The sequence below is a fragment of the Bos javanicus genome, chromosome 10 (assembly GCF_032452875.1).
Source record: "Bos javanicus breed banteng chromosome 10, ARS-OSU_banteng_1.0, whole genome shotgun sequence".
Lineage (NCBI taxonomy): Eukaryota > Metazoa > Chordata > Mammalia > Artiodactyla > Bovidae > Bos > Bos javanicus.
In genome coordinates this window covers 50711428-50730342 of record NC_083877.1, presented here as the reverse complement: position 1 = coordinate 50730342, position 18915 = coordinate 50711428, and the positions used below count along the sequence as shown (strand labels likewise).

General features: G+C 46.0%; 1 protein-coding gene across 1 annotated transcript in view; it reads right to left on the bottom strand.

The window, feature by feature from the left end:
* Nucleotides 1-5357: 5357 nt before the first annotated feature.
* MYO1E (myosin IE) overlaps nt 5358-18915 on the bottom strand; it is a 220568-nt gene continuing 207010 nt past the window's right edge. Inside the window, exons 27-28 of the mRNA XM_061431138.1 lie at nt 10755-10924; nt 5358-6399 (exon numbers count right to left, since the gene is read on the bottom strand). Coding sequence (XP_061287122.1) covers nt 6323-6399; nt 10755-10924 — 247 coding nt within the window. The 3' untranslated portion in view covers nt 5358-6322. The remainder of the gene's footprint in view (nt 6400-10754; nt 10925-18915) is intronic.

The window sequence follows — 18915 nt, the reverse complement described above, 5'->3', positions numbered from 1 at the left end:
TGGCTCTGTGCTCAGCTATGGCGTGCGACTGCGCCGTCCCCAGAGGGCTGGCTGACTCCACAGAGGCCTCACCCCTCTCCCTGGGTAGGCCATGCCTGGCTAGTAAGCCTGTAAGTTTCGAGCATGGAGAGGAACTGGGTGTCTATATGTTGTGTCTTAGTATAAAGTTTTATAAATATCTCTTGTTGAGTTAGTGACGCTTGTTCCCATGGCAGCCTTAGACCCACTTAGTCACCAGTGTGAATGGTGACGAAGTGAGACCATGAGAGGGAGATTTCCTGGCTCTGAAAAGCAGTTATTTCCCAGGGACCCTTGAGCTCCAACTTCTCCTCAAGAAAGGATGGGTTTTTATAGGCATATTCTAAAGACATTTTAGAACTTCTTTATTACATATTTTGCTTATTTTATTAATACCCTGACTCAGGAAATTCATATTTCCAGGATGTCATTAAAAAAAAAAAAAATACAGCCAAAAACCTTTTAAGATATTCATGTGCCAACCAGGCACCTAAAACTGAAGTGTTATAAATGTGAAATAAGCTATAAAAGTAGAAATCATATAATATCTTAAAAACACTGAAATTAGACAACGAGATGATGGAACCCCAGTATTTGAAAAGCTGGGCTGCTTGGGTAACAGTGTACTTAGCAGCTGTGGGACCTCTGTGCTTGTTTCTGTGTCTGTAAAATGGGGATACAAGTGTCTACCTTGGGGCTTCCCTGGTGGCCCAGCGTCCAATGCAGGGCGTGTGGGTTTGGTCCCTGATCGAAGAAATTAAGATTCCATGTTTTGCCACGGTGTGGCCCCCCAAAAATGGTATCTGCCTCACAGTGTTGTACTCAAGCATGTCAAGCAAGTATTTGGAGGTGCTCAAATGTGAGTGGCTGTTAGTTTAAGAAGGTTGATGGTCTTGTAAAGAGATGGACTCTGGGCATTCAAAGATATACTGTACATAGCTCTTTTTAAAAAAGTTTTTATTTTAAAACATTCATTTCTGTACAGCAAGGAGATTCAGTTATACATATAATGGTATATTCATTCTTTAATATTCTTTTCAGTTATGGTTTATCATAGGATATTGAATGTGGTTCTCTGTGTTATACAGCAGGACCTTGTTCATCTGTCCATTCTGTATATAATAGCTTACATCTGCCATCCCACCCTCCCAGTCCATCCTTCCCCAGACCTCTCCCCCTTTGCAACCACAAGTCTGTGCTCTACGTCGTGAGTCTCTTTCTGTTTCACAGATAGGTTTCTCTGTGTCGTATTTAGATTCCACGTTTGAGGTATCGTATGGTATCTGTCCTCTTCCTGACCGACTTCTCTTAGCACCGTAATCTCCTGTTGCACCCATGTGGCATTATTGTTCTTTTTTTTTTGGCTTAGTAATATTCCATTGTATACATGTACCACATCTGCTTTATCCATTCATCTGTCAGCTTGTTTCCACATCTTGGCTATTGTGAACAGTGCTGTTATGAACATAGGGGTGCATGTATCTTTTTGAATTATAGTTTTGTCTGGATATACGTGCAGGAGGGGGATTGCAGGATCAAACTCTAGTTTTCTGGGGAAACTCCATACTGTTTTCCAAAGTGGCTGTACCAACCTACATTCCCACCAACAGGTACAAGGTTCCCTTTTCTCCACATCCTCTCTAGCATTTGCTGTTTGTAGAGTTTTTAATGCTGGCCATTCTAATCACGGATGTGAGGTGGTACTTCATTTTATTGGATAGTTTTGATTTGCATTTCTCTCATAACTAGTGGTGTTCAGCATCTTTTCATATGCCTGTTGGCCGTCTATAGACATTGAGAAATGTCTAAGGTCTTCTGTTTTTTTATTGGGTTTTTTTGTTGAGTTGTATGAGCTGTTGGTATATTTTGGAAATTAGGCCCTTATTGGTTGCATTGTTTGCAAATACTTTATCCCATCCTGTAGGTTGTCGTTTTTCTTAAAGCTTGTGTTTGGCTAGGTCCCATTTATTTTTGCTTTTATTTCTATGGCCTTGGGAGACTGACCTAAGAAAACATAGGTACAATTTATGTCAGTGAATGTTTTGCCTGTGTTCTGTCTAGGAGTTTTATGGTGTTATGTCTAATATTTAAGTATGTTAACTATTTTGAGTTTATTTTTGTGTATGGTGTGAGGGAGTGTTCTAACTTCATTGATTTACTTGTAGCTGTCCAGCTTTCCCAACACCACTTGGGGAAGAGACTGTCTTTTCCCCATTGTATATTCTTGCCTCCTTTGTCAAAGACTAATTGACAGTAGGTGTGTGGGTTTGTTTCTAGGCTCTGAGTCGTATTTGTAAGGTTTTATTTTTGTTTTTAGTTTCTGATTTTTGAAAGATATTGGCAGTTTCAAGGTTAACAGACTATCAAATACCTTAATATTTGTTTAATTGAAGACAAGGACTAAAAGCATAGCCTTGGGGTTAGATCAGGGTTCCAATGGTAGCTGGTTCTAGCTGGGCATTGTCCTTGCACTTTCTCATTTGAAAAGTGGACATTTTAGGCTAGGACATGCTGGTTAGCAGGGTAGGTAGTACAGGGTAGGTAGTCCCGTACCCTGGGAGGGGAAGGCGTCAAGATGGGCTGGGAGGAGTAAAAGCGAGACTGGCCAGGCCTTGGGAGAGACAAAACAAGGAGGGATGGGGGCAGCGGTGCAGAGTGGCCCCCATTCTCATGACCACAAAGGTGAGGGGTCCGGTGAAACTGTTAGGTTCTCCACCAAAGATACACTGTGCATGCTCTGCTCCCACACCCGGGCTTTACTCCCAGAATTCTCCAATGAAACCACCCAGGAAATCACCTATACCAGAGGCAGGACAAGCCAGGCCTGCCCAGCAGCACACAGGTCTGGGGAGCTGAGGGGGAATCATGTGGGAGAGGATTTGGGTTGTGTACATGTCCTGCTCTGCAGTGAGCCTGGAGACTTACGTTCTGTGGGTGCACAACCTTGCTGTCCCTCACTTGTGCTTGTGAGCATCTCTCCCTGGAAGGAGGCCTGGCTGTGAGTGAGCTCTCAGCACTGGGCCAGCTGCTCTGGGCAGACTGTCCCCAGCAAGAGACTCCCAACCCCTGCATCTGAGGCCACAGGACTCAGGTATGTGCACTTTCGAGGGAATGTCCTTTAAATGGGAAAACTGCACTCCTCACCCCTTACTGCCTTCGTGCGGCAGACTTGGTGCCGGGTCAGGTGTGATGGGGGGAGGCGGGTATGGGTGGTTGCACCCCTGCTGATAGGGGAGCAAGCTCATAAGGCAGACTCAGCTTTGCCCTCCTCACGGGTGTCAGTCTTGCTTTCCCAAACGCTGTGCAAAGTTGGCCCTTTGCTTAATGTTTTCAGGAAGCCAGGCCGTTCTCCCTGCCTGTGGCATCCTCTGCTTATTACCACTTACTCTCCTCTGTGTTTCTCAAAATGTGGCCATGAGGCCAAAAACTCTTCCTAGTACTAGGATGTTATTTGCTTTTTTTTTTTTTTTTTTACTGTTCATTCTGTCAGTGGTTTATGGTGGAATCTTCCAGAGGCTGTGTGACATGTGATGATGGAATGTGCGTGTTCACTGGTGTTCTAAAATGTTCTCAGCTTGAATTTCTAGTATGGTAAACCCTGATGACCACACCCACAAAAGCAGAGCTCGTGGAGGTCGTTCATAGTACAGAAGAGTGTAAGGGAGCGCTGAGGCCAAAGCGTTTGGGAACTGCTGGCCCACTGCCAGTCTCAACACCTGTGCTCTAGGGTCCAAGTGCGGGCTTGCTCTTGTGGCTCTTGGTTACTTTGTATCGTCAGCTGAAGGGATCTGTCACCTTTTCATAATGAAAGTTTCTGCAGCTGTACATACAGGCCCCTTCTCCTAAGCAGGATGACAAGTTCCAGGAGGTGGGGATGGCCCCTCACCCTCTCCATGTTCTCCCTGGTTAACTGATTCCTGGACTAGCTTCATGTCTGTCTAAACAAAATAGCAGGCCTGGCTGGATCCACAGATGAGAGAAACCCAAGTTTAAGTCTTTACCTAGAAACATCAATGCCGTCACTGATTCAGGCGACGCCCGAATTCCTAGAGCCCGGCCCCGGACTTCAGTGTCTGTCACCATGAGCCCTGGGCACAGCCTCGTGTGGGCATTGGGCCTGGGGCTCATGGTGACACCAATGCGATCTGGACGGTCCTACTCCTAAGGTGGCCTGGCCTTGGGGCTGTGGGGAGTCTGTGACGCTCTTCTGTCTCCTTCCTCCTGCTCTTCAGTGAGTCCAAGTGAGAGAAATTGAAAGCCCCTTGTGAAATATAGAGACTATCAGTGTCAGTAGAACCACCTTTGCTTATGTCATCACGTTACGGCTTTCTTTTCCTACGTGGTCACAAAAGGCAACTGAAATATATTTAAAACATTGTTAGCAAATGATATTTGCTCTCTGCTCTTGAAGTAGAACAGAATTATTTGCCCCAAATTCAAATACATTTTCCCCCTAATATGTAATCCCTGATAATTTTTTTCCCTTGGACTTGGAGACCCCAAAATGACAAAAAGGGATGTGCCATCAAATCCTACTTTCCCAGGAGCTTAAGACTGGCTGTGGCAACCAGGAGGAGAGGTTGCGACCATTCCTTTGTCAGTGGACGCGACACTGTTTCCAACTTCTCTCCGCTGTTGCAGTGAACAGTCTCAGGGTGTTGCTGCTGCTGCTAAGTCGCTTCAATCGTGTCTGACTCTCTGCGACGCCATAGACGGCAGCCCACCAGGCTCCCCTGTCCCTGGGATTCTCCAGGCAAGAACACTGGAGTGGGTTGCCATTTCCTTCTCCAGTGCATGAAAGTGAAAAATAAAGTGAAGTCGCTCAGTCGTGTCCTACTCCTAGCAACCCCATGGACTGCAGCCCACCAGGCCCCTCCGTCCACGGGATTTTCCAGGCAAGAGTACTGGAGTGGGGTGCCATTGCCTTCTCCGCTTGGGGGTGCTAGCGCTGCCTTAATTAAGTACCACAGACCAGGTGGCTTCCCAGCAGAAACCTCCTGCCTCACCATTGTGGAGGCTGCAAGCCCATGATGCAGGTGTTGGCAGGTCTGGTCTCCTCTGGGGACTCCGAGGCTCTGTTCCAGGCCCTCTCCCTTGGCTTGTAGGTGGCTGACTCTTTGCTCATCTTCTCCCTCTCTCTGTGTTGATCTGTGTCTAAATCTCCTCTTTTTATCAGGATGGTAGTTTTATTGGATTAGGGGCCCTGCTGATGACCCCATTTTAACTCAGTCACCTCTGTAAAGACCCGATTTCCAAGTAAGGTGCTGGCGTTTAGGCCCTGAACATACCTTCTCTTGTGGGGGTGGACACAACCCAGACACAGGTCATGAAAGAGCAAGGTGGTTCACTGATTCCTTTATTTTGGAGCTCAGGGGAGGAGACACGGAGTGGGGGCGCAGAGGAGAACTCCCAACAGGCGAGGGCTGGGAAGGGTGTGCAGGGACTGAGGAAGCAGTAACACTGATGGTTCTATAGTCAGAAAGGAGTAGTGCACATCTGTAAGTACCTGGTGTGAGTCTTGTCATAAAACCTATCTTAAGAATAAGTACAGTGGGATACTACTTGGTACATTCATACATGTTTCTACCATCTTGAGATTTTTATATATACAGTATATGATCTGTTGTTTTTTTTTTTTTATAAATGTACAGCTTGAAAAAAAAAAAGATTCTTCTCATAATAGGTACAGCATTAAACACGAAAACCAACATGGGCCAGCCACATACCAACTGAAGACCCAGAGAGAGCCTGCCTGGCAAAATCAGCAGCACCCATGCTCCTGTGGGCTCAGCGGGCCCTTGGCATCTGCATGGGAAGTGCCTGCTCCCGCCAAGCCCCCCTCCCTCCCCCACCCCGCCCCCTGCGCCTGCAGAGCGGGTCCCCTCTGAGGGCAGGTGGCAGGAATGCGCATGTCAGGTAATGAAGAGAGGGATGAGAGAGATGTGCTTCAACTAAAGGCACTTGTCAGCGGCCACCATGGCCGTTCCCCTGGGCCTGGTAAGCGCACAGGTGCTGTTTTGATAGAGCTGGCAAGGTCTGCGTGGACCTCGCTGGTCCTCTCACCAGGTTTAAATAGAATAAATAAATCTTAGTGGGTGCTTGTTTTGCCCTCCTGGGATCCTGTGGAGTGACACTCCCTGTCTCCAACCCAGCTCTGTGAAGTCCTCCACGGGCAGGGGGCTTGAGGGGCTCCAGGCCTCGCAGGAGCAGCTGCTTGCGATGGATCGGGAGGAGGGCCCCCACACGTCCCCTCCCACGTGTGCCTGAAGCTCCTTCCTCCCTAGCGTCGGAGTCTCCGCGTGCCTCAGATCTTGGTCACGTAGTTGTTGGGGAACAGGCCCTGTTTGCCACGCAGTCGCCCCGTCCACCAGCCAGAAGGATCTGTGGGGACAGAGATCGTGAAGGTGAGTCGGGGCCTCTGCTCCCATAGGTGCACCCACAGGCAGAGGAGACTAGGCTCCATCCATGTTCTTTTAATGAAAATCAGACGTGCAGATGTGCCTCACAGGCCCCCTTCCAGAAGAACCCACTGCCCAGTTGTGAGGTTTCCCTGCCCATCTCTAGTGGTTGGCCCTGTGGGATCTTCCTGCCTGTGAGACGGGCCAGCTGCTGGGCTGGCAGACTGTGAGCTCAGCTTGTGGTCTGATGACTAATCCTGCGTCCCCCCTTTTCTTTCCCGACTCACCTTTCACACACCTTACTCCACCTCACCATCTTTCTGGGAGAACTGATCTGCACCACTTCACCATCCTTACTTCCCAGCTTAATCCCAGTCCCTCATCAGTAATAAGTATTTGATATATATTCTTCTAGACCTTTTTCTGTGATTATAAACACACATTCATTTTAGATAGGTCATTCTAGATCTTACTCTTCTGCATCTTGCTTTTCAGTACTCAATCATCTTTCCATGACTGCATCTCATTTTTTAAACAGCTGCATCGTAAACCAAAATTTGCATAGCCATTCTCTTATTTTTTGCTGTTAATGTAATAAATGTCCATACATATATCTTTATGCCCATGTGCAAGTAGATCTATAGGATAGATTCTTGGAACAAAGAATATGGACCTTCTATTATCCTTTAAGAAAATTTAGTTTACTTTTTGTGATAGATTGTCCTTTTGTACTTTTGAAAGTGCACGTGGAAGTATTAACAGTGAATCCAGCCACCCAGATCCCTTCTTGGAGGGCAAGCAGTATTACCTATTTCTCGCACTTTCTTCCAGAGATAGTTCATGTCTATAAAGGCAAGTATTTATTAGAAAAAAAAAAAAACAAAAAAAACGGCCTTTTGTATACAAATGATAGTGAAAGTGTTAGTCGCTCATTCGTGTCCGACTGTTTGCGACCCCATGGATTGTAGCCTGCCAGGCTCTTCTGCCCATGGGATTCTCGAGGCAAGAATACTGGAGTGGGTTGCCATTCCCTTCCCCAGGGGATCTTCCCGACCCAGGGGTTAAACCCAGGTCTCCTCCATTACAGGCAGCTCCTTTACCGTCTGGGCCAGCAGTATTGCCTATTGCACTTTCTTCCAGAGATATAGTTCACGTCTACAAAGGCAAGTATTTGTTAAAAAGCCAACAACCTTTTGTATATAAACGATAGCATACTATTGTGTTCTATAGTTTAACCTTAGTAATATAGACTAAAGATCATTTCACATCTGTATATAAAGAGCTTCTGTATTCTATAGATATGCCCACTGTTCATATCCCTTGCTTAATTTTATTTCATGTTGGCCTCTTGTTGATTAGTTTTTTATATACTAGTGAATCTGTCACATGAGTTACAAATGTCCTTCTTCCCACTTTTATTAACTCTGACATAGTATTTGAGCAATTGAATCAAATGATTATTTTACAGTCTTAGTTTTCTATTACTTTTAGAAATCCTTTCCCACACTGACACTATTAAGAAAAGAAAACTCTCCTATACTTACATCAAGGACTTCTGTATTTCTTTTATGCATGTAAGTATTAATTTATTTGTAACTGACCTTGGGGGAAGGGGTTAATATATAAATCCAAAGTAACAATTTTGATAAATACTGTTAAATTTCCTTCCCCAAAGCCTGTTTCAGCAGTAAATAGTGAAAGAAGGTACCTATTTCCCTGACTAAACACAGACATTACACTCCATACTTTATTTGCAGTGACAAAATCCAGAAAGTTCTAAAAATTGAAAGTTTTCTATAACCCATCTGATGGCCAAACTTGACCTGAACTGACATGGACTTGTTTATGATGTCTTTGAGCGTGAAGGCTCTTAGTTTCCACAGCAGAAACTGGCTGATCTAAGCTGTTGCCCTGGGAACTTGAAGGGGTGTTATATACCACATGATGTGTATATATATTACATGATGTTTATATATACTCCATTATTAACTTTACAAAAGCTCTGATTTCTGAACCTCAGTTTACTCAAAGGATTTGGATAAGGGAATGTGGTGGATTCTCTCACATTTTAGTCTTTGCTGACATCACAGGAGGCTCTGCCGTGCACTGATTGCCCCGATAGCCTTTGTCCACTCTGGGGCTGGACTGTTTCATAGAGGAGTTATTTATATACGTAAAACATTTTTTTTTCCTAGTCTATTTTCTATCATTTAACTTTCCCAGTACTATTCACCACGTAGGTTCCAATGCAGCCTTTTTATGAGGTTAAACCCTATATGGTTTTTGAGTTTGACATCTTCCATAGGAAGATTTTTCTCACCCAAAGATTAATATTCTAGGTTTCCTTCTAAGACTTATAGTTTAGTCATACATTTTCAGATCTTTAATTCATCTGGTATTTATTTTGTATATGAAGCATACAGCAAACTTTCTTTTCAAAATGGAAAGTGACTCTATCCTTTCCCCTGATTTCAAGTGCCACATTTATCGTCTATTAAATACCTACACACACAGGGGTCTGTTTCTGGATGCTGTTCTATCCCTTGTATCCATATGTCAATTCCTGCACTCACACCACACTGTTTAAAGTAAAGCAATACTTTATAGCGTGTTTTGATAACTTTTAGGACTCTATATTTTACACAAATATATAATTGTTTTAATTATACCCATGTGTTATTTCTTACGGAGAAGGCAATGGCACCCCACTCCAGTATTCTTGCCTGGAGAATCCCAGAGACGGGGGAGCCTGGTGGGCTGCCGTCTATGGGGTTGCACAGAGTCGGACACGACTGAAGCGACTTAGCAGTAGCAGCAGTGTTATTTCTAGAAAACTTTGAAAATATTGAGAAATGAAAAGAAAGTAATACTGAAAAGAAGTTCAACTCTTAAGGGAACACTATAACATTTTCTACTTTTGAAAACATTAAAAAATTTTTTCTATTCCATGTGTTTTATATTTAAAAAAAAAATGAGACTAGTTCAGCCTCTAATTTTTCCTTTTCTTCATGAAGATTTTTCCATTTCAATAAATGTACTGTACTTCTGCATCATTAACACAAAAATGTTTGCATCCAAGTTCACTGAGTGGATATGGCAAAGCTTATTTAACTAATCCCTGTCACTGGATATTAGGTTATTTCCCATATTTTTGCTGAACAATGCTGGTGATAAAAACCCTGCTTGTGTTACTAAAAGTTCATTTCAATACTTATTTTTATTCCAACTTTTTGAAGACTATTAAATGGCTTAAAATATTAACACCTGTAGAAAACCAGGTGGTTAAAAGGAGATTAAAAATAGCACCCAGAGGCTGCTTAGAAGGACTTTGGTCTGGGGACCTAGAGTTCTCCTGGGAGTGAGAATTGGCCACCTCTTCCGGAAAGCGGCCCCTGCCGGGGAACCACCGTCCACTCAGATTGTCGTTGCTCTGCCCCTACACCTTGGATGGCTCTGCTCTGTCTTGACAACTTAAGCCTGGCACCCAGGGCTTCCGTGACAAGGCCACTCTGGCTTCATTTCATCTCCTTGGGGGTTCCTCACCGGGGTCAAGTGTCAGCTCATTTTCCTAAAATGGCCTGCTCTTTCTAGCCTCCAAGGCTCCTCTCTCTGTGACCCACCCCCCACCCCGCCCTCATCACAGATGTCATTCCCATCAGGGTGCTTTTTCTAACATCCTAAGTTAGGAGTGATCTTTGTTTTTCATGCTTCCATAAGCAGTAATGTTTGTGCTAACATATCTTCTCTACCAAATTAATAAAGTATTCAGCTGCGCCCACAGACCAGACCATTTTTATAGTGGATGTAATAGGTTGTCTCCCTGGATTCTATTCCATCTACCTTCAGTATGAGAGGCCATGAAATCGGGGTGGGCTAGACCTACCTACCACTTCCCAGGGCAATCCCCACCAGGTCTAGCCCACTTAGGGTACAGCATTTGCTTTGCTACAGCGACTGATTCAGGAATGGGCACATGACCACTTTGGTCCAATCAGAGTGAAACCTAGGCTTTCTATCCAGTGGCTAAGAGAAGAAGTTTCAGAAGCAAAATGGATTTTAGACGTGGTTTGATCTGTTGGCCTATAAGTGATGCAGTCTTTTTGCTACCATGAGGAAAAACAGCCAGAGAAGGGAAGAAATACAAAGGAGAGAGCAGAGCTGACAGAAGTACTGAAAAATTAAGCTGGAGTTTAATTCCAGTTCAATCAGCCTGAAGCCTGACCTACCTCTTCAGATTTCAGTTAGAGGAGCCCATAAATTCCATTCACATTTAAACTAGTTTTTATAGCCTTGTGACTGTCTGCTCTTTGAGCCTATCCCAGCCAGCCGTGCACTTACCTTCTTTGATAATATCAATAATGTCATTGGCATTGAAGCTGAGTTCATCCGTGTCCTGAGCATCATAGGCATACAGAGCCTTGCACTGTGGCACCTGAGGCTTGGGCTTGGGCTGGGGCTTGGGTCTGCCCCCCGCTGGGGGAGGCCGGCTGGTTGTCTGTCTCCGGGCCCTGTGGAGAGAGTGGAGGCGGGTGAGGTGGGACCCAAGAGGAAGCAGGAGCACTGTGCACTGGTTTGGAGCCTGGAGCCAACACTGCTCAAGTTCAAATCTAGCCCCGTCCTTAGAAGGACATGTCAACCTCTAAACTTTCTTGGAGGATAAAACACCCTTCCTGACAAGGTCAGTGCAAAAGCACGTAGTTAATTCTGCATAAACATTAGCTGCTGTTGCTGTGTTCCCAGCATAAAAGGAAATATGTAAGACAAGTTTATAAAACATATTTACATATCTAAATGATAATATGACAGCCACGTATGTACTCCCCTCACCCCCAACTGTGAAATCAGAACTCTGCCACGGAAGCCTTCAGGTGCCTCCTTTCAACTGCAAGCCCTCCCAGAATGAATCCCTAGCTTGCATTTTATATTAATAATTCTGCTTTGCTTTGTAGTTTTACCATGCACATAAGTATCCCTAAACAATAGGCATAGTTTACCTGTTTAACTGTGTAAAATCACACGCTGCTATAACTTGCTCCATTTTCCACCCCCGGCCATGGTGCACAGCTTGCAGGACCTTAGTTCCCTGACCAGAGACTGAATCCAGGCCACGGCAGTGAAAGCACCAAGTGCTAACCACTGGGCCCCCAGGGAATTCCCACCCTCATTCCATTTTTGAGATGAGCACTGTTGGTGCATGTAGTTCTGACTCATTCATTCTCATGGCTTTATATTTACTATTCCATTCCATGAATATGTCACCATTTACTTGTCCAGGCTACTGTTGATGGTCATTTGAGATAATTCCAGTTTCATTACAGAAAAATGCTGCTAGGAATGAATGTTCTTGTTTGTGCAGAAAATTTATCCAAAGTAACGTCTCAACATCAGCACTCCTGACGCTGTGGGTGTCCAGATCCTTTGTTGCGGGGGGTACCCTGTGCCCTGCAGGGGGTTAAACATCCCTCGCCTTTACCCCACAGATGCCAGTGCCACCTCCTCTACCTGGTGATGAGCATCAAAAATGTCTCTGGTGCTCAGGCCCTAATCCAGTTTTAAATGTATTTAAATGTCTTCTAGCTTTAAATGTATTCCTTCTACAAACTATGCTTCCTCCAGTCACCATTCATACCTTGCCTTAAAGGCATGGTCCTAGTTAGTGAGATCTTGAAACATGTCTGGAATAACCCTTTATTAAATATGTTCATCAAAAGCATTTAGAGAATGCATTTAGGAAACAAATAGAGCAAACACCCCCTTGCCCCTTTAAGGACTAATTAAAGTGAAGCCTATGTTCATTTGCTTCTGAAAGAAACTTAAGACTTCTTCTAAGAGGGGCTGGACTGAACTCAACACAGTGGGGCTGGCTGTTAGGTCTGGCCGGGCCTGTTAACACCTGTGGGAGGGCGGAGGAAAAGGGAGGGTACTTCCTGGGGCCTGAGTTCTGGAGAGAAAAAGCACACCCAGTTTTGAGCAGTGTTCTGAAGAGGCCAGAGCCTCACTGTCCTCGCTGAGGTCCTGTGACAACAGATGCTACGGGGTGCTGATGAGCAAGTTAGATCATGAGGGGGTGGCCGAGGGTAGGGGGGTACTGGCTGCTAGCTGTCCCCAGCAGGGGTAGTGTTCCTTGAGTGCTTCCTGGGACTCCCTGTGTAGAAGGGAGCAAACGCCAAGGTAACTCAGGCTCCACTCTTCTCACATCAACCCCCATGCCCACCTTCCCACCCCCACAAGGCACTTTTATGGAAGAGGAAAGACATCGTATAGATCGTTAGCATGACATCATTTCCTTCCTAGTCTTGGAAATCCCCATCACCTGCTTGAGAAAGCAGGCTGGCTGGATAAGCAGGTTTTTAATTAAGTAACCTATATATTAGAGATGTGTCAGCATTTGGTTAATAAGAGCCATTAGCCTGGATACCAGAAGTCATCTGACTTCCCAGCAACAAGGAATGGGGGGTGGGGGTGCATTTAGAACACCCTGGGCGGGAGGAAGCCTGCAGTCTGGCACCTCCAGGGAGTGGGGCTGGGAGGGGATGTGCGCTTATGCACACACGTGCACACACACACACTCACCATTCATAGATGGAGAGCTGGCCTCTTTTTTGTCCATGGGGAGAAACCCAGCACCATTAATGCAGGTGGTTGGGGTGTCTGGAGCCCAAGAGTACTGGGACTTGGGTGCATTCTCTGGGCAGGGGGCCCTCTTAGCATAGAGGCAAAGCTGGGTGACTCTCTGAAAAGAAGGGCCAGCCTGCCTGCAGCCTTCCCAGGAGTCTCCCTCCTTGCTCCTCTGCCCACCTGCCTCCAGCTTTGGCTGAGGTCACCCAGCTCCTCCCCTTCATGCCACTCCTGCCCGTTGCTTTCTTTCAAGGCTCCCTGAACATCAGCTCAGTGTGTTATCAGTTTACCTCACTCTTCACTGATCCTTCTAACAGCTTCCTCCTGCCCTTGGCTTACGAAGTCCCTGCCAGGTGCGGCCCCACTTGCTCCAAGCCTCTCATCCCGCTGCAGGCCACACTGGCATCTTCCTACCTCTCTCCATGCAGTCCGGGCCCTGGCTGGGTTTAGGACCCCTGTCCACATACTCCTAGTCTACATCCTATTTGCTGGTGACAAATATACTTTCCCCCCTAAGATCAGGAACAAAACAAGAGATGTCAGCTCATTGATATGCACTGGAGGCTCTACAGCCAGGGCAATTAGTCAAGAAAAATGAAAGGCATACAGATTGGAAAAGAAGTGGAAAATACCTCTATTTGCAGATGAGATGAGCTTACACATAGAAGAGCCCAAGGAATATGCTAAAAAAAAAATACCACTAGAATAAAAAGATTCAGAAAGACTATAGAACACAAGATCAATATACAAAATTCAGCTATATTTCTATGAACTAGCAATGAGCAATCTCGAAAAGGAACTGAGAAGACAATTCCAGTTACAATACACGAAGAGAATATTACTTAGGAGTAAATTTAACAAAAGAAGGATGATTCTATTTACATAAAATGTCCAGAAAAAACTATCCTGACAGTAGACTAGTGGTTGCTGAGGGCCAGAGGAGGGAGGGATGACTGCTTAAGGAGAAGGTTTCCCTCTGGGATAACCCAAATCTTCCTAAATTAGATTATGATGATGGTTGCATACCCCTGACTATACTAAAAGCTGGTGAACTGTATTTTGAATGGGTTGATGTTATGGTATGTAAATTATATCTTAAGAAAGCTGACTCAAAAATTAAAAAAGTAAGGGGCTTCCCTGGTGGTCCAGTGGTTAAGAATCTGCCTTGCAATGCAGGGGACACGGGTTTGACTCCTGTTCGGAGAAGATCCCACATGCCACTGGGCAGCTAAGCCAGAGTGCCACAACTACTGAGCCTGTGCTCTGGAGTCTGCTCCGTAATTACTGAAGCCCTCATGCCCTTGAGCCGGTGCTGCACAACAAGTGAAGCCAGTGCAACGAGAAGCCTGCGCACGGCAACTAGAGACTAGCCCCTGCGCGCAGCCACTAGAGAAAGCCCGCACAGCAACGCAGACCCAGCACAGCCATACATAAACACTTCTTTAAAAGATACTTGCATAAAAAATATTTTTAAAATAAGTAAATTGCATGGGCCCCCCTGGGCTCTGCAGTGTACTCCTGATACCCAGAGTCAGCTCAGCCAGCTTGTGTACAAGCAGCTGCTGGGTGTCCCACCCAGGAACTGGGACACAGTGGAGGAGGGGATGGAGGACCATTTAAACACCTGTGTGAACACAGCCTCTGTGTGGTCTTTGATTCCAAGCCATCAGAGCCTACTTCCTCAGCATAAGTCAAAGTAAAACCTCAGGGATTACTGGGGCTTTGGGTTCTTGTGTACAGTGGACATTGGCTTGATTGTCCCAGGCCCTGGACGACGGCTACCATGCAGTGTAAGGTCATCTGGTGTGTATCTCTTGGCTGAATGAGGCTCACAGTGCTCCACAGTTGGGAGGGGGAGATTCCAGGTAGCTCTGAAATGGGGGACTGTTTGCTGGGGAGTAGCAGTATCGACGAGGTGGGCTGTGTTTGATGGGGAAAGGACATGGGGGCGGAGAACAACTCAGCATTCTGCATCAGGAAAGGGGCTGTTTAGGCAATCCCAAGGTCACCACTGTCTGGCTCTTTCCTGTTTATATGTCCTCTGTAACCAGGAGAGGGGACAGCTATCCAGTCGGGCAGCACTTTTGCCAAGTGAGCCCTCCTCCTCTCTGGTCACTTGTGTCTTATTCTCATATCTAAGCATGTCCTCGCTCTTCTTGTGAGTGTCAACAGAGGGGGTGTGGTCTGGGAACCCCTGCCTGGAGCTCTGGGCAAGATACTGTGCTGGGCATTTTCAAATGTTGCTTCATTTAGCGTCACAACACTCCCACGAGATCACTGATGTGGGTTCCTGGAATTTCCTGCTGGCTTCATCAGTGAATGGCATGATACATATGCAGCAGGCTCCCAGAACTCCAGCCACACTGATTTTTCTGGCCCCATGCTCCCCAGCCCACACAGAGCACTGCTAATTCCTGCTCAGCCTTTGGATCTTGTTTCAGCCCCTGCAGCACCCTCTGGTAGCCTGTGCCTGCTCTGAGCAGGGGGTGGTGCACTGGGGATGGGGGCCTGGGCTACCTGTCTCCCTAGCAGGACAGCAGAGTCCATGCAGGTGGCTGTTCTCACCACGGTGATCCCTGGACCTGGTGTCAGGCCCAGGAGGACTGTGTGGCCTCAATCTGCACATCCTGCAGGAGCAGTATTAGGGACTGTGGCTTGAATTGGAGTCAGTGCACTAGGTTTGAGGCCCAGTTCTGACACTGGCTGGCACATGACTTGGATCCATTGCTTCACATCTTTAGGGATCTATCTTCATGGGTTAAAAAGAGGGAATTCTGGCAATGGCCCAGGCCCTTTTCCTAATTCTAAGACGGCTTTCCAGAGTGCTTTTAAGATCTCTACTGTGAGACCTACCATGGAACACAGGACACCTGCCCCGATGGGGTGATCCCTGGCTCTTTACTCACTGCAGTGCGGACCTGGAAACCATCACACACATCAGTCAGAACAGCCATTTTCCTGGCTTGGTTGGACAGACTCAGCCTTCAACTCAGACTATCTCCTTCCACCACTAGGTGGCGATCCTGTGCAGTCAATAACGAGGAGATGACAGCTCCTTTCTACCGGCTACCAGAAATTAAGGACACCTCTCACAGTCATGAAAAAGGGACTCAGACTTTCTTACCTAGCAAACAAGACCCTCGTGCCCAGGGTGCAGGAACTGGCCTCAACCCAGCCTGTGAGAGCAGGCTGTCACACTTTCAGAAATTTTGTGGGTCAGTTGTTAAAGCATCGTTAAAGATGAAATCTGTGGTGTTGGAGAAGACTTGAAAGTCCCTTGGATAGCAAGGAGATCAAACCAGTCAATCCTAAAGGAAATCAACCTGAATATTCACTGGAAGGACTGATGCTGAAACTCCAATACTTTGGCCACCTGATTCGGAGAGCCGACTCATTGGAAAAGACCCTAATGCTGGGAATGATTGAGGGCATGAGGAGGAAGGGGGCGAAAGAGGATGAGATGGCTGGACTCAATGGACATGAGTTTGAGCAAACTCCAGGAGACAGTGAAGGACATGGGGTTGCAAAGAGTCGGACATGACTGAGTGACTGAACAACAAAGATGAAATAAAAATTCATCTAACCGAGTAAGTTAAAAGCAAAGGCAACAAATACTCATCATTTGACCCTCCCTAATTATTTTACCACATTTTACATCTATCCATGCTATTAATGTCTGCTGCCTACATGACGGTGGGAGATTGCATCTCCTCCCAGCTCTGGGACCAGTGGGGGAGTCACCGTGGTAGCTTGAAATCGGCCACATAGACAGCGGAAACTAACAAATGATACGGCTCTGCCTGTCTAGTCTTTCAGAGCATACCACTGTCCCTCATAATAACTCACTTTTACTCGTCTGAAAGCACTTAGACTAGTTTTATTTTACAATGGATATGCAGGATTTTATGGGGCTTCCCTGCTGGCTCAGCGGTAAAGGATCTGCCTGCCAATGCAGGAGACCCAAGAGATGCAGGTTCAATCCCTGGGTTGGGAAGATTCCCTGGAGAAGGAAATGGCAACCCACTCCAGTATTCTTACATGGAGAATCCTATGGACAGAGGAGCCTGGCGGGCTACAGTCCACAGGGTCTCAAAGAGTTGGACACAACTGAATGACGAAACAACAACAATGCAATATTTAGATAGTTTTTGGTAGTGCTCATATTTTGATATTTGTATTCCAATTAAACCTCACATGAGTGAAAACTGTGTTACTAGGATAATGGGGGTTGGAGCAAGAATTTCTGAATCAAAACGACAGTTATTTTTCCTATTGCCATTTCAATAATAAAAAGGTTCACCGTGTGCAGATTTGTATGCAGTTATAAAACTCCACACCACGGAGCAAACCCGCTTGTTTCATTACATGTAACTCTGGCACAGTGTAAAGTAGCTTTGCTGTTACCATGTGACCCATCATTTCAGTGTAATCTGTAGAGTCGGCACTTCACACCCAGGAGTTCCAGATGCAGATACAATCAACTGCAGGTTGAAAATATTTGGAAATAAAATTCCAGAAAGTTCTGAAAAGCAAAACTTGAATTTGCTGGGCAGGGCAACTATTTACATAACATTTACATTGTATTCAGTATTACAGGCCACCCAGAGATGATTTAAAGTACACAGGAGAATGTGCATAGGTTATATGCAAATACCATGTGCAGGCTCAGTCACTCAGTCATGTCCAACTTTCTGCAATCCCCTGGACTGTAGACCGTCAGGCTCCTCTGTCCATGGAATTTTCCAGGCGAGACTACCAGAGTGGGTTGCCATTTCCTACTCCAAGGGATCTTCCTGATCCAGGGATAGAATCTGTGTCTCCTGAGTCTCCTGCATTGGCAGGTGGATTCTTTACTACTAAGCCACCTGGGAAGTTATAGTAAGTATATTTCTTATGGACCACAGAGAATTGAACAAGGAGATGTAGGCAGCCTGTCAGGCTCCTCTGTCCATGAGATTTTCCAGGCAAGAATACTGGAGTGGGTGGCCATTTCCTTCCCCAGGGCATCTTCCTGACCCAGGGATCAAACCCGCATCTCCTGCGTTGCAGGCAGATTCTTTACCACTGAGCCACCAGGGAAGCCTTTGCAAATACCATGCCATATTATATAAGTGACTTCAGTATGCATGGATTTTTATATCTGGTGTGTGTGTGTGTGTGTGTGTGTGTGTGTGTGTGAGGGAACTAATCTCTGGTGGATACCAAGGGACTGTACACATTTACACTTTACTGTGCTTATCCTTCATTAAAAAAACCAACACATGAAGAAACTTGTTCACAGCACCTTGCTTTTACATCAGGTCTTTTTCTGAGTAGGGTGTTAGACATCTAAAGCAGTCACAGCATAACCCATACCACCAAGTTTCCTGAATAATGAGGCACATCACACCCAGTTGGCTTTGTGAAAACCTGCCTGTTTCAGTGCCTGGGGAGGCCCAGAGGTGCTATGCCCTGAGACACCGGATGCTGATGGACCGATGAGCCCTTACAGACAGCTGTCCAACCTCACAAGGGGCCAGAAGCCCACAAGAGCACACAACACCAAGTGACATCAATGACGCAGAGACAGGGACGGTTCACACTCTTCATGGGATGTGAGTTGTTACGGTGATTGGAGCAAAGGAGGGTTAACTCGAAAAAGACTGTAGAACAGCATAGCACAAGAAGGAATTTTGGATTTTATTTCCGTTATTGAAATGCAGCTAGTATCTACTACAGTATAACCTCTCAGCTTTGTTCTGCTTGTGGTCTGAGACCAGAGAGCAGCAGGGCTTTACATGTGCGATGGTCAGAGAAGGGGGAGTGAGAGAGGTTGTCTCCCTGACTAGTCCCCTTGTCTTGGCTTCCCTAGGTTGCCCCATCACCCGCCCCCCCCATCCCC